The 17151-nt window shown below is 37.4% G+C and overlaps 1 protein-coding gene across 7 annotated transcripts in view; it reads right to left on the bottom strand.

Moving 5' to 3' along the window:
* The window catches only part of SLC4A10 (solute carrier family 4 member 10), a 299064-nt gene that overhangs the window by 136814 nt on the left and 145099 nt on the right, over positions 1–17151 (bottom strand). For all 7 annotated transcript variants that reach the window (XM_045480001.1, XM_045480002.1, XM_045480003.1 and 4 more), the window contains exon 4: positions 2528–2666. In XM_045480001.1, coding sequence (XP_045335957.1) covers positions 2528–2666 — 139 coding nt within the window. The remainder of the gene's footprint in view (positions 1–2527; positions 2667–17151) is intronic.

Below are 17151 nucleotides of genomic sequence, written 5' to 3'. Positions count from 1 at the left end.
CAAGATGTGATATGTGACAGGTGCAATGTGCTGATAAAATATCTTTTTTATTTCTACTATTAGGGTAGAAAATTATTAATCCCCCCAGAATACTAATCAAAAGAAAGAACGGCTTCAAATATTTATGCTAATGACTTATTAGAAATAAATTGCATTTTGAAAATTAGATGGAATCCTAAATTAACTAAAATTAGTCCTTTTAGATGAACTAGGGCAACCAGAACAAAATTACTTCTGTTACTTTAAAACCCACTACATTTCTAAGCCCTCAATAAATACACTCTGTACTTCCCTGATGTATTGTGTCTCCGCCAAAATTCATCTACCCTCCTCTTCAATGTCTGTTGCTATTTTGATTGCTCATCAGATGTCTCCTTGAACCTCAAATAGCTGCACCATACGTAAGGTTCTAGAAGGATAGCTAAGAACACAGGTCCTATTGAATAACACTAGAGAATACTAATAATTAACTGGATCAACTCTTTTGTTCTTTTTCCATGAACAACAATACATTTTGGTGGTTTAGGATAAACATGTTGTTCAGGTTAATCCACGAGAGTAAAAGGAACAGATCACTATTTTATCTGGAAGGTGAAAAATCACCAATCATTTTAAGAATAAGCGAGTTACTCCTGACAAAACACACATTCCAATCTTACTTCTCAGCTCTATCATGTAGGATGAGAGTAAAGAAAAGAATATAAAAGAAATGCTTCCAAAAAGTACTTCCCAGCAATAAGGAGACTCAAACTAACAACAGCTTCCTAGTCATCATACCCAATAGATCGCCCTTCTTCCTGCCATCCAGGAATAGCTAGCATTTCTTATAACCAGGTCAAGACAGATGTGTCTAGCCTTAAACAGGGAGGTTTGCATTTTATTTTATATATTTTAACGTTTATTTACTTTTTAGAGAGAGAGCTAGACAGTGAGCAGGGGAGGGACAGAGAGAGAGGGAGACACAGAATCTGAAGCAGGCTCCAGGCTCTGGGCTGTCAGCACAGAGCCCGATGTGGGGCTCAAACACACGAACCGTGAGATCATGACCTGAGCCACAGTCAGATGACTGAGCCACCCAGGCACCTCCGCATTTTAAATTCCTTTTCAACATCTCTTTAGTCATGAGAGAGTAAAATTTATAATGCTAATTGGTGCATAAGATTATCATATATGGTTTTTCTGTCATCAAATAACAAAGATGAGCATTCATATTATATATTTGAAAAAGTCCAAAGCACTTAGTTTTTGATGCAGTTGGAAGAAAACAATAAGATGGATGGTTTTTAATCTTAAAATTTACCATGTCATATAAAAACTACTTCAAATTTAGTCCTATATTTAAAATATATAATAAAGCTTCAGAAAGAAAATGATTACATGATTTTTTTCATTAAAAAAGGTAATTCATACAGAATAACATACCACTAAGCATTAAAAAAGGCAAATAAATAATACAATGGTTTGACATAAAATATGAACAGTTAGCTCACAGGAAAAAAATTAAAACATATGCAAAGATGTTCCATTTCACCAATAATTTTAAAAATGTAAATTAAAATAAGATTTATTTTTCATCTATAAAATTAGCAAAAAAAAAAAAAATCTAAAAGTTTAACGATTTACTCCAGCAAGGGTTTGAGGGAAATAAGCACTCTCATACACCGCTCATAAAAGTATGAATTACCAAAACATTTTATAAAGTCAATTTTGCAATCTCTATCAAAATTTAAAAGCCTGCTGTTCTTGGTACATAAGTTCCATTGCCAGAAATTCACCTTACTTAGGGGTGCCTGGGTGGCTTTGATGGTGAAGCGTCCAACACTTGGTTTCCACTCAGAACATGATCTCAAGATTGGTGAGTTGGAGCCCAGCATCAGGCTCTACACTGACAGTGTGGAGCCTGCTTGGGATTCTTTCCCTTCCTCTCTCTCTGCCCCTCCCCTATTCATGCGCTCGTGCTCTCTCTCTCTCTCTCTCTCCAAATAAATAAATACACTTTTCAAATAAAATTGTAAAAAGTTATTTTGAAAAAACACCTATGTTGAAATGTACACATATCCTAGAAACACATTACAAAATATTTTTATCCTCACCAAATAGTACATAAATCCAGTATACCTACAGCCTCTTAGAATGCTTTCCCTTTCTTTAAAAAAAAAAAAAAAAAAAAAAAGCCCCACACTCAAATTATCATATAATATGCCTAGTTTGGGCACAGGCCAGCAGTTGAAAAGATAGAAATAAATTACTTTTAGATTCTTATTGTTTTCCTGATGACACACAAATTATGCTGCTGTTTATCTTTCAGGCTGCAGCTGTTGCTGGCTCTGCATCACTGTTTACTATAATTGCTGTCTTCAGATCTCATTCTGACCCATATCCCATTATAGGATATGCCCAGGCCAGATGAGCCATTTCAGAAATCGACAGCACTCACGAATGTTTGCAAAACCGTGGCTTTACAAATCTCTTTTCCAATAGCATGAAAATTATTTCCTATACCTTCCCGCTCAGCAAAAATCCTCACCTGGCTGTTTCTCGCCATTCAGCATCCTCACCTTCACGCCAGCAAATCTCATCCAGTTCTGTGAAAAGGTCATGAGGAATGTGTTCCTCATCATCATCCTCAGTTCCAAGAATAAACTGTACTCGTTGTGATGGCGTGTCTAGAGAAAACCAGAGATGTGAGTATGCATTACCATGACTTCAAGCTTAAAATTTCCTGGTCACCCAACTCCAACACCACTCCAGACACACCTCCCTGCCCGCCCCCTGCAACACTCATCCATGGTAGATTTGGTAAATTAAAACTAAATTTAGCATTACCTGAAGTCTAGTATAATTTGGGAGCAAAAATATGTAAAATGTAGATACATTTTATATATATATATATTTATATATATATATATATATATTTTCAATATATATTCAATATATATTCAATATATATTCAATATATATTCAATATATATTCAATATATATGTATTCAAAATAATATTAAATGTTATGATTATTTTTGGATTGTTTACAGCATTAATCATAGAAACTATTTCTATATTTCCCTCACACACACATACATGCATTTTCTCTCATCATATATGCTATACTTTATGGGAATATTTAGAACAGGCTATGATAAAATTCACTTATACTAAAACTATGCTGAATGTAATTTACCATGAACTCCTCTGTGAGGCTCTTTTTTAGTCACACCTTTGTCCCTTCCCGAACCCTGACAACCACTAATCTGGTCTCCACTGCTATGGTTTTACCATTTCCAGAATGCTATCTAAACAGAAACTAAATCCAAAATCATCTGAGTGCGATATCATCTACTGGTGGTGTTTGCTTAAACATTCAAAGATCTCTCAACCATGACTACGGTGCAAGTCACTACGTTCTTGGTAGGGGAGTAAAATAATGCGTGGTTTGGACACAAGACACACAGTCTCAAAGGTGTACTTGGTGTTCCCGGAAAGAACATGTTGTTCACAATTTGAGGGTCTCAGGAGAAGGGACCTACATCACTTGGCAGACGTAGATTGACGGTGTTTTCTACAAGGCTTCCAGTCCTGCTAGTTGGCCTTAGAGTTTCCAGTTCGGTTAAGATAACTGGATCTAGACCCTGTTTCTAGACACACTGCATGAGGACAGTTAGTCCAATCTGATCTGTTTGCCCACGCTACCCACAAAGTGGCATTTACTCATTCCACTGTGCGACCGCTACAGAAAAGGGGGTAGGGAAGACATCCAAAGGTGTTATTAGGGTTTTTGTGTGGGAGATGAAGGCACTGAGAACATCCTTGCATTTCTGATAAACTTCTTAAGTTCAAAAGCAATGATAATACAAACAATGGGCAGAGTCACCTAGCAGAGAATGGCAGGACAGCAGTCAATTATATTTATGGATCTTGTCACAGATTGGGAGAGACACATGAAGGTATCTTTCTTTATGAGGAATACTCCAGGAGAAGTTCTGGAAGATCATTAGATTCACTTCCATGTGGTACCATTAAACGTGTTCATCTCCAGAAGCTATACCTTCACCTTCTTTCCACCCTACTCACACCCAGACCTTTTGTTGGAAAGGGTAAGCAGTAAAAATGAAAAGGGAATTTTCATAAAATTTATAAAAATTTATGCCTTCCACTTGAATTTATTCGGGCCACTGCAGGGAGACTTGGCAAGCAGTATACTCAACCAAGTGGTGATTATACTTGTTATTTAGGACCGTGTCAAACCGACAAGAATATCTAAGTGCCTAAACCAGAATTAAGTACTGAATTCCCAAGGCCCCCTGTTAGCTGGACTACCACTCAGAGAGTGTACCAATCAGGATGGACTAAGGTTGCTATAAGGGAAAAGGGATGATATATCACATCCAGAAATGGTCTTGGTGGAATCTTGGATAGTCAAAGCAAGGTTATTAATCCCTTTCTTCCCGATCACTATCCATAAAGTGGCTGAGAGTAAATTATCCCTTTCTGGGGGGAGCCACATTCAGTGACCAAACTGCCTTCGCTAATATGTAGTACGTGAACTAGGAGGAAAGGAGGAAGGCAGAGTCAGAAGTCTTTTCATTTTGATTTTTGAAGATGTCCTTCCAACATTTAACAATAACAGATGCCGGTGGGTAATAGGGACTGTGGAAGGTCCACTGGATTTTTGAGTGAATTTGGGGATAAAATAAAGCATGTTATCTAACTTCAAATGATTCAAAAAGCTGAAAACATTACACAGTTTAGTTTCCAGGGCCACAATGGCATATCTAGAATCAACTGATCAGAGTGGAAGAGCAACACAATAACCTCAGATTAGAGACATCTGCTGACCTCTTATCAAGATAACATCTCCTAAATTCTAGCCCGGTTTCCATGTAAGGGCTACAGGACTTTCCCAGGGCTGCAGGCTGACTACAAGAATTTACCTAAAATTCTTTGGTGAGTGTTTCATTCTTTAGCAGGTCATTTATATCAGCATGATAAACCCAATCCAGTACGGTAGGAGTCCAATATTAATTGGTGCCTAATCTGTGGTTTCCCCTTGAATTTGTCTCTTTTAGGGAAATCTTCATGACAGGGTCAAAGCTGTCTTGTAGCAGACAAGATCTACTGCAGAAAATTCCAAGAACTCTTACTTCCATCTCCAAATGATCTGAAGTTGGCATGGCAGACCGTAAGAGGAATCTGAGCTAAACAACAGCTCAACTATTGCCATTCTCCTGTAACCAGCGTTGCATGACCCACTTTACCCATTTCCCAAGAAAGCCAGCCAAAATTCTCATGATTTGCCTGATTTGTGTACATAGGGCTGATGAATTTCCCTCTCATGTTCAGTGTAAGTACATATCTCTGAAACTATTGTCTGAAAGGAAATGCAAATTTGTTGTGCCAATTGCCACAATTGGACAAACCTGAGACTGACTAGAAGATTGTCAAGGAAGTCCCCTTGCCTAAAGGAGGGTTGGTACCAACCATTTAAGCAGCTGTTTTAAAATTTATTCCCTGGTTCTCAGCCTACAACTATCCTCTCACACTGCCCCAATTCCTCCTTTAAACAGTCAATAAAGTAAAGGAATATTTATTGCTCCACTGATTTACAATTTGATTGGCAAGTTTGCTACCAATCCCAATGGACTTCTCTCAATCCATTAGTCATCCCATGAATCAGCTCTGATGCTCTCCTCCTTCGTCCTCCAAACATCCATGTCTCTGTCAGCATCCCTTCCTCATTGCCAAAACTGTTAAGAACTGTGAAGGGTGTCAGCATTTACCCTGACATTTTATGGATGCTGGCAAAAGACAAGAGACTCCTAGAGACAAAACATAGTTTATCACTCACAACAATAGCATTCATCAGATTAAAATCATTTGTACTGGTACTCCAACCACAATTCCCATAGGAGAATGTGCAAAGAGCCAAGAGATGCTGCATAAACAATGGGTTGTGTTACAAGAGGGGGCCAATGTTATGGGACCCAACTCTTTCCTAAAGGACAGTAAGCCTCCCTGACCTCTGTCTCATAGGAAGACATGATGTTTACTAAACTGGACAGTAAACAGAGATACTATCTCTATCTTCCAAGTCTGTTCACTATACTGACATCCTTGAAAAGAAAGGCACAAAGGCAGTCAATGCCTCTGCTCACAAGATATAAAGGAACATGGCCATGAATATGGTGGTGGGGAGACAATTCTCCAAGGATCTGTCACTCTCAGAAAACATCTTTGGAGTCTGTCTTGCTAAATTGAAACTAGGCCTTATAAACCTTCTTACCATCTTTATACCTCTTAATATTCCCAACTTTATTTATCCATTCTTTAATTTACTCTCTAAGGATTATATAAAAAAAAAAAGGATGCCTAGGGATTTTGCCTTCATCATTTCCTCTTTGGTTTATATTTTTAAAAGATTATCTGATTATTTACCTAGAGATCTTTACTAGGTTGCTGGACACAAAATCAAAATATAAAAACCACTCTATTCCTATATTGCAGTAAAAATTATTTAAAAAATCTAGTAGAAAAAAATTCCATTTACTTTAGAAGCAAAATACAAGGCTATCTAGGAATGAATTAAAAAATATGTAATACATTCATAATGAAAACTATAAAACTTTATTAAATGATATAAAAGTAGACCTAAATAAATGATTGAATATATACTAATGAGAAGCCTCAATAGTGGAAAACTATCTCATAAATTCAATGTTATTCCAACAAAACATTTGGTATTTTCAAATATTTTTGTAAAACACAAAAGAACGAGTAAATCTGTAACAAACGCATAGTAATTACTGAATTCTATAATATTAAATATTTCACTTGTGAAAGTAAACCAATTAATCAGTTATTTAAAAGATTAGGTTACAATGATCACAATTGAGAGGATTTCAGAAGTCAGAAGTGAAAATATACATATAATACAAAACATAGCATCATACTTTCTGAGTAATAAATAAATGTTTGTGGTGAGGAATTGCCTATCTCATTAGCTTTGTCTTCTGCCACTCTTTCCCTTGTTATTCCATTCAGAGTACATTAGCTTTCTTTCAGATTCTTAAAAATACCATGCTCCTTTCCATGACAGGGTCATTGCACACACTGTTTCCTCTAGCTCTCCTATGTATCGTTCAGCATCTCCTTCGATGTGATAGACTTCAGCAAGCCTACCTAAACAGCTTTGCAAAATACATGCAGAAACACGCATATAAGCACATTCGTATGCAAACAATTAAGTTAGTCATCTGTTTTCCGAATTCATAGCACTCTGTACTTCTAGTTACACTTATCTTGATCGTAATTTTAAATTTGTTGCACAATAATAAATTAAATATTTTAAATTGTCAAAATTAGTCTCTTGGAAAAAAGTAGGAACAAGTCCTGAGAGAGAAAATTATGCATGCAAAAATGCTTTTCAAACTATAAAGCATTATATGAGTATTACTGATGATGATTGATGCTAGTGGTGTGTTATAATGATAATATAGGTCTATCAAAATAGATTTAGAGTTTAAAACAGGAAGAATGCGAAAATAGTAGTGCTATTGATTAAAAGAGCTATAACATGGATGGACCTTGAACGCATTATGCTAAGTGAAATAAGTCAGAGAGAGAAAGATAAATACTGTATGCTCTCACTTGTGGAATCAAAACAAAAAACAAACACACACACACACAAATACACACACACACACACACACACACACACACACACACAAAGAGATTTGTGATTACCAGGGGCAGGGGGGTGGGGACTAGGGGAACTGGAAGAAGGTGGTTGAAAGGTATAAACTTCCAGTTATAAGATGAATAAGTACCAGGCATGTAATGTACAACATGATGACTATAGTTAACACTCCTGTATGATGTTTAGGAAAGTTGTTATGAGAGTAGATCCTAAGTGTTCTTAGCACAAGGGGAATTTTTTTTTCTCTTTTTATTGTTATCTGCATGAGATGATGGAGGGTGGGTGTTGATTAACCTATGGTGGTAATCATTTCACAATATATGTAAATCAAACCATCATGTTATATACATTAAACTTACACAATGATGTATGTCAATTATTTCTAAAAAAAAAAAAACAGGGAAAAAGAGGGTTGTCAAAATGAGAACCTGTATTACAAGCGGAGAGCTCAAAAAAAAAACTTTCAGATACACTGAATTTGAAGGGACTCTGGGACAAACATACAAAGATGGTCATAGGGCAGTTGCAGGTTTGATTGTGGAAAAAAGGGCAGGGTCAGTGGTAGAGACATGGGTGGCATTCAACCGGAGAAGTCATATGTGAGTACTCAAAAATGAAAGAAGAGTAGGGACAGAAAGAGACTCAACATCAGGGGAATAATCAGCTTAAAAATTTGGAAGAAGGAAAAGGAGTTAACAAAAGAATCAGAAAAGGAATAGACACATAAAAGAATTGACACATTAAACAAATATATTTAATGGATACCTTCCATAGGTCAGGTACTATTTAAGGAGTGAATTACACTGATATAAACAGAAAAAAATCTCGCCCTCATAGAGAATAGAGTTGATGGAGAGATAATATAACATAAGCCATGTTTGAAAAGGATTTCAAAAGAATAAGAAGTCAATAATGTCAGATGCTATAGAATCATTGATGAGAACTAAGTAGCAGCTACAGGATTTGGCTAGTTGAATGTTCAATAGCACTGCAATTCCAGAGAACATATATTATCAGAAATAAACAGGTTGTTTCCATTTGGAATAGAGATTATATTTTCAACGAATTGTTAGTTAAGGAAATCAAACTTACATAGTTACACTTCCAGAGGAAAACCACTAATAGAATAGTAATTGTAAACAAGCAAGTTCCCCAGCAAAGTTTCATCTTTTTATTATTACCTATGTTACTTATATTGTTTTAATTACTCACATATTAATACCAGGTTCTAAAGTACAGTTTTCCTAATAATGAATGAAAACATTCTCCTTTCTGTAGGCTTTGTTTCCAAGTTCACTATTTTTCAGGCACTTTCTGGAGAATAGTCAACAGATATGTCGAGAAATGTATTTTTCATAACAATATACCAAGTAAAATGACAGAAGTGAATTGTAAAATTTGCATTTTACATACATGACCTTAATGTCATGAAGACTGCAAGCCTCTTGCACTATGACATTTAGCTCAAGGGAGCAGATTCACAATATGAAATGTTTACCATTATGCATTTCTGAATTACTTTATCCTTGTTTTTTCCTCTTTATCCCTGTGTACTTTAGGTAAATCAATATTCAGATAATCTATCTTATGAAATTATGAAATAATGACCACTTTGATGGTTCTGTTTCAAATTCATGTCCAGCCTCTGCAGATCAATATTTTCCTTCATTTGAACTTTAAAATTTTGCTCATGTTTTTTAATATTACATACAGTCTGCTCATTTAGATTCCTACATTTACTTCATTTACATAATTGAAATAATGTATTTATTGCTATTAATGATAATTCGCTCATTCTGTTATAGGGTAACAGATTAATAAAATAATATTTCAGCTGAAGCACCAAGAGCCAATATGTATTTCTCTCCAAAGAGGATATAAGAATACATGCAGAATTTATAAAACATGTTCCTGAAAACCTACTTATCTAACTTCTCACCCACAGTAAGGCTATAAAAGGTCATAAGTTGAAAACAGTAGACACGTTTTGGAGAGGACTTTTTCAGAGAAAGCTATAATGTGAGTTCCAAGTCTCCTTGCTCCCCTACAAAGGCAGGGAAGAGGGGTGTCTACCCCTTCCTCGAGCAAAGTGAGTAGACCTCCAAGGGCATCAGAAGGGCTTGATATATCCCCTGCAATGAACTGGGGTATGATTTCTGCCTGAGAAACACAGTCTGCCTAGCTGCTGATGGCTGAGATTGCTGCTTTAGTAACATACTCTTCCAGTATTATCAAGGCAATGGGAGTATGTATATTTTCTGTGATTCATATATGGGCCACACATGAGAGAGACAGAGAGACAGAAGGAGAGAGAGAATGTGGAATGTGGATTTATCTTTGATCCTGTCCAAGAGGCTGCCATGAAGCAGAGACAAGACTTTAGCAGAGAGAATCTGTTACTATAGCTGAATGCCTAGGGGATTAGGAGCAATAAGCAATAAGGCAGAAGAGAGTGCAGGTGAGAGACCCTCCAGGGGACAATGAGTAAATTCAAATCCTTATTAAGCCGAGAGTGTGTGAAATCAGCTTGCAATAGTACTAGTTAAGTAAGAACTTTCCTGCCCAACCCCCTTAGGTTTTCTCATTTCCTATGATCCAAATCTGAAAGGATCAGAAACCAAAGTCAGGACTATGAATGAACATCTGAAAGAAGGAGAAGTTCAAGGTAGGAGAAAAGAAAAAAGCAACTACGTCCTCTTTCCTCAACTGCAGCAGGCCTGGGCAAGAGAAGGGGGAAAAGCCTTAGGGTTAAAGCAAGTTCAAATTTTTCACTATTACATGAGACTAAATATTTTTAAATTTTTTTTTTCAACGTTTATTTTTATTTTTGGGACAGAGAGAGACAGAGCATGAACGGGGGAGGGGCAGAGAGAGAGGGAGACACAGAATTGGAAACAGGCTCCAGGCTCCGAGCCATCAGCCCAGAGCCCGGCGCGGGGCTCGAACTCACGGACCGCGAGATCATGACCTGGCTGAAGTCGGACGCTTAACCGACTGCGCCACCCAGGCGCCCCGAGACTACATATTTTAATTACTGATTAGAGGACTTTGAGTTACCTAAAAGTGACTAGAAAAGCTGAGGAGTCCACCAGAGTTTTCACTGGAGAGCAGAATAACAATCAGACCCACTGAATAAATATAAAGAGATGGTGCAAGATAGAAGTACTTTATGATTAAATCTGACATATGTAGTATTCATTCAATGGAACAGTTACAAAAATCATACAAATGATCATACTTCTTTTATATTCATAAATGGGTCATTAACCTTTAAAACCTATGTTTTACTGACACAGTTGACTATGTTGAGATTATAAAGAGAGAGAAAAAAACAGATTTTTCATTTATTAATATCTTCTATGGGCCAGCCATTTTCATTTACTATCTATTCTATGTCTTACAATAACCCAGTTGAAAGGGCACTGGTATTAATCAGTCTTAAAATACAGCGCAGGAGGGGCGCCTGGGTGGCTCAGTCGGTTAAGCGGCCGACTTCGGCTCAGGTCATGATCTCGCGGTCCGTGAGTTCGAGCCCCGCGTCGGGCTCTGGGCTGATGGCTCAGAGCCTGGAGCCTGTTTCAGATTCTGTGTCTCCCTCTCTCTCTGCCCCTCCCCTGTTCATGCTCTGTCTCTCTCTGTCTCAAAAATAAATAAACGTTAAAAAAAATTAAAAAAAAAAATACAGCGCAGGGGCACCTGGGTGGCTCAGTCAGTTAAGCGTCCAACTTTGGTTCATGTCATGATCTCACAGTTCAAGCCCTGCATCAGGCTCTGTGCTGACAGCTCAAGTCTGGAGCCTGCTTTGGATTCTGTGCCTCCCTGTCTCTCTGTCCCTCCCCCACTTGCTCACATGCACACGCTCTCTCTCTCTCAAAAATATAATCATTAAAAAAAATTTTTAGGTGTGCCTTGGTGGCTCAGAAGGTTAAGGGTCCAACTTGGGCCAGGTCATGATCTCACAGTTCATGAGTTCGAGCCCCGCATCAGGCTCTGTGCTGACAGCTCAGAACCTCAAGCCTGCTTCAGATTCTGTCTCTCTCTCTCTTTCTGTCTGTCTCTCTCTCTCTCCCCTCCCCCACTCGCCCTCTGTCTCTCTCTCCGTCTCTCAAAAAATGAGTAAACATTAATAAAAATTTTTAAAATAATCAGTGCAAATAATGAAGGAGGTTGAAAACCAGTGCATTCATGTTCATGAATAGGAGGATTCAATATTGTCAAGATGTCAGTTCTTCCCAACATGAGCGATACATTCAATGCAATCCCAATTGAAATCCCAGAAAGCTATTTTATGGATATCATCAAACTGATTCTAAAGTTTATATGAAGAGGCAAATGATATTAGCCAACATAATATTGAAAAATAAGAATAGTTGGAGGATTGACGCTACCTGACTTCCATGCTTACAAGGAAGCGACAGTAATCCAGACAGTGTGATATTGGCCAAAGAATAGACAAATAGATCAATGGAAAAGAATAGAGAGCCCAGAGATAAACCCCCATATATATAGTCAACTAATCTTTGACAAAAAAGCAAAGGCAATATAATGGAGCAAAGATAGCCTCTTCAACAAATGGTTGCTAGCACAACTGGATATCGCATGCAAAAACATGAATCTAGACATAGACCTTATGTCCTTCATAAAAATTAAAAATGGAGGGGCACCTGGGTGGCTCAGTCGGTTGAGTGTCCGACTTCAGCTCAGGTCACGATCTCGCGGTCCGTGAGTTCGAGCCCCGCGTCGGGCTCTGGGCTGATGGCTCAGAGCCTGGGGCCTGCTTCCGATTCTGTGTCTCCCCCTCTCTCTGCCCCTCCCCCGTTCATGCTCTGTCTCTCTCTGTCTCAAAAATAAATAAAACGTTAAAAAAATTTAAAAAAATGGATCATATTCCTAAATGTAAAACACAAATCTGTAAAATTCCTAGAAGATAACATAGGAGAAAACCTAGATGACGTCTGGTATGATGGTGCCTTTTTAAGATACAATACCAAAGACTATCCGTGAAATAAAGAATTGATAAGCTGGAATTCATTAAAATTAAAAATTTCCAGCTTTGTAGGAGAGGCTAAAGTCTGGGATTGTGATGGCTCCCGCTTTGGTTTTCTTCTTCAACATTACTTTGGCTATTTGGGGTCTTTTATGGTTCCACACAAATTTTAGAATTGTTCGTTCTAGCTTTGAGAAGAATGCTGGTGCAATATTGATTGGGATTGCACTGAATGTGTAGACTGCTCGGGTAGTGTTGACATTTTAACAATATTTATTCTTCTAATCCATGAGCATGGAATGTTTTTCCATTTCTTTATATCTTCTTCAATTTCCTTCATAAGCTTTCTATAGTTTTCAGCATACAGATCTTTTACATCTTTGGTTAGGTTTATTCCTAGGTATTTTATGGTTCTTGGTGCATTTGTAAATGGGATAAGTTTCTTTATTTCTCTTTCTGTTGCTTCATTATTGGTGTATAAAAATGCAACCGATTTCTGTACACTGATTTTGTACCCTGCGACTTTGCTGAATTCATGTATCAGTTCTAGCAGACTTTTTGTGGAGTCTGCTGGGTTTTCCATGTAGAGTATCATGCCCTCTGTGAAAAGTGGAAGTTTGACTTCATCTTTGCCAATTTTGATGCCTTTGATTTCATTTTGTTGTTTGATTCCTGATGCTAGGACTTCCAACACTGTGTTAAACAACAGCAGTGAGAGTGGACATCCCTGTTGTGTTCCTGATCTCAGAGGGAAAGCTCTCAGGTTTTCCTCATTGAAGAGATATTAGCTGTGGGCTTTTCATAAATGGTTTTTATGATATTTAAGTATGTTCCTTCTATCCCGACTTTCTTGAGGGTTGTTATTAAGAAAGGATACTGTATTTTGTCTTTTTCTGCATCGATTGACAGGATTATATGGTTCTTATCCTTTCTTTTATTAATGTGATATATAACATTGATTTGCAAATATTGAACCAGCCCTGCAGCCCAGGAATGAATCTCACTTGATCATGGTGAATAATTCAGTAAGTTTTGACGCTTAAGTCATAAGTATTCAGGAATACAATATGCTATTTTGCCAACTTCCTTCTTCCAGAGTAGCTTACTGGGGAGACAACCATCTCTTTCCTTCATCTCTTTTTATGTGATTTAACCAGGGGATTCTTCAGTGTGTACTTGAAGAAAATGTGTATTCTATTTTTCTTGGATGGAATGTTTTATATATATCTTTTAGAACCAAGTATTCTGAAGTATGCTTCAAGTAAAAAAAAAACTGTCCTTGTTAAAAAAAAAAAAGAAGGGGCGCCTGGGTGGCGCAGTCGGTTAAGCGTCCGACTTCAGCCAGGTCACGATCTCACGGTCCGTGAGTTCGAGCCCCGCATCAGGCTCTGGGCTGATGGCTCAGAGCCTGGAGCCTGTTTCCGATTCTGTGTCTCCCTCTCTCTCTGCCCCTCCCCCGTTCATGCTCTGTCTCTCTCTGTCCCAAAAATAAATAAACGTTGAAAAAAAAATTAAAAAAAAAATAAAAAGAAAAAAAAAGAAAAAAAAGAAAAAAATGAATTAAATAAATAAATAAAAATTAAATTAAAAATTTCCAAAAAAATATTTAAAAATTAAATTAAATTAAAAATTTCTGCTCTATGAAAGATAATATCAAGAGGAAAACAAGACAAGCTGCAGATTATGAGAAAATATTTGCAAAAGACACATCTGATAAAGGGCTGTGATCCAAACTACACAAAGAACATTTAAAATTAAACAATAAAAAAATAAACAGGCTACTTTTTAAAATGGGCCAAAGACAGAAGACATGAACAGATATTTCTCCAAAGAAGACATCCAGATGGCCAACAGACACATGAAAAGATGTTCAACATCACTCATCATCAGGAAAATGCCAATTAAAACTATAATGAGATATCACTTCACACCTGTCAGAATGGCTAAACTAAAACACACGAGAAACAACAGGTGTTGGTGAGGATGTGGTGGAAAAAAAGAACCCTCTTACACTGTTGGTGGGAATGCAAACTGGTGCAGACACTCTGCACCTTTGGAGGGTCCTCAGAGAGTTAAAAATAGAACAACCCTATGATCCAGCAATCACACTACTAGGTATTTACTCAAAACACACAAAAAACACTAATTCAAAGGGATACATGAGCCCCTATGTTCATAGCAGCATTGTTTACAATAGCCAATTTATGGGAGAAGCTCAAGTATCAAACAACAGATCAATAGATAAAGAAAAAGTGATATCTCTACAATGGAATATTATTCATCAATAAAAAGGAATGAAGTCTTGCCATTTGCAATGACATGGATAAAGCTTGAAAGTATAGTGTCAAGCAAATAAGTCAGAGAAAGACAAATCCCATATGATTTCAGTCATATGTGGAATTTAAGAAACAAAACAAATGAGCAAAGGCCAAAGAGAGAGAGAGAGAGAGAGAGAGACCAAGAAACAGACTCTGAACTATGGAAAACAAACTGATGTCTCCCAGAGGGGAGGCAGGTCGAGAGATGGGTGAAATAGGGGATGGGGATTAAGGAGGGTACTTGTGGTGAGCACTGGGTGATGTACGGAATTGTTAAAATACTGCATCATACACTTGAAACTAATTTAACACTGTATGTTAACTTTACTGGAATTTCTTTATTTTGTTTTGTTTTTTTTAACATGAAATTTATTGTTAAATTGGATTCCATACAACACCCAGTGCTCATCCCAACAGGTGCCCTCCTCAATACCCATCACCCACCCTCCCCTCCCTCCCACCCCCCATCAACCCTCAGTTTGTTCTCAGTTTTTAAGAGTCTCTTATGTTTTGGTTCCCTCCCTCTCTAACCTTTTTTTTTCCTTCCCCTCCCCCATGGTCTTCTGTTAAGTTTCTCAGGATCCACATAAGAGTGAAAACATATGGTGTCTGTCTTTCTCTGTATGACTTATTTCACTTAGCATCACACTCTCCAGTTCCATCCACGTTGCTACAAAAGGCCAGATTTCATTCTTTCTCATTGCCATGTAATATTCCATTGTGTATATAAACCACAATTTCTTTATCCATTCATCAGTTGATGGACATTTAGGCTCTTTCCATAATTTGGCTATTGTTGAAAGTGCTGCTGTAAACATTGGGGTACAAGTGCCCCTATGCATGAAACTTAATTAAAAAAGAATATAAATGAATGAATGAGTAAACAAATAAACATAGGCAAAGACCTTAACATAAGTCTCACCAAATAAGATAAACAGATAGCAAATAAGCAGACACAAAGACTCTCCACATCATATGTCATCAGGGAAATGCAAACTAAAACAAGATACCATTATGCATCTATTAAAATGGCCAAAACACTGAATGGTGCTTGGGACCAACACCAAATGTTGACAACAATGTGGAGCAATCATAACTCTCACACATTGCTGGTGGGAATGCAGAATGGTGCTGCCACTTAGAAGACAGTTTGGTGGTTTCTTAGAAAACGAAACATATTTTTACCATATTATCCAGCAATCACACTCCTTAGAACTCACTCAAAGGAAGTGGAAACACGTCCACACAAAAACCTGTACACAGATGTTTTTAGCAGCTTTGTTCATTAAGTGCCCAAACTTTGAAGAAACCAAGATGTTCCTCAGTAGGTGAGTGGATAAATAAACTGTAGTACATCCAGACAATGAAATATGATTCAGTGCTAAAAAGAAATAATCTATCAAGATATGAAAAGACATGAAGGAAATGCAAATGTATATGATTAAATGAAAGATGCCCAGGGGTGCCTAGGTGCCTCAGCCAGCTGGGTGTCCAACTTCAGCTCAGATCATGATCTCACGGTCTGTGAGTTCAAGCCCCGTATCAGGCTCTGTGCCATCAGCTCAGAGCCTGGAGCCTGCTTAGGGTTCTGTGCCTCCCTCTCTCTCTGACCCTCCCCTGCTCATGCTGTCTGTCTTTCTCTCTCAAAAATAAATAAACATTAAAAACATTTTTAAATAATAAAATAAATGAAAGAAGCCCATCTGAAAAGACTACATTAGTGTCTAATTCCACCTACATGACATTCTGGAAAAAGCAAAAACTATAGAGAGAATAAAATATTCAATGGTTGGCAGAGGACAGGAGGGGGAATGAATAGGTTGAGCACAGAGGTTTTTTAGGGCATTAAAAATACTCTGCATGATATTATAACGATGGATATATGTCATTATGCGTTTGTCCAAACCCACAGAATTTACAACACCAAGAGTGAGCCCTAAAGTAAACTATTGGACTTAGGGCGATTATGATATGTTTATGTAGGCCCATCCTTGGTAAAAAAAAAAATATATATATACCATTTTTGTGGGTGATGTTGTTAGTGAGGGAGGCTATACATGTGTAGGGGTAAGGGATATATGGAAAATCTCTATAATTTCCTCTCCATTTTGTTCTAAACCTAAGAGTGCTCTAAAAAATAAAGTCTTAAAAACTAG

This window comes from Leopardus geoffroyi, chromosome C1 (genome assembly GCF_018350155.1).
Source record: "Leopardus geoffroyi isolate Oge1 chromosome C1, O.geoffroyi_Oge1_pat1.0, whole genome shotgun sequence".
Lineage (NCBI taxonomy): Eukaryota > Metazoa > Chordata > Mammalia > Carnivora > Felidae > Leopardus > Leopardus geoffroyi.
The sequence above is the reverse complement of the archived record's forward strand: the minus strand, read 5'-3'. Positions and strand labels throughout refer to the sequence as shown.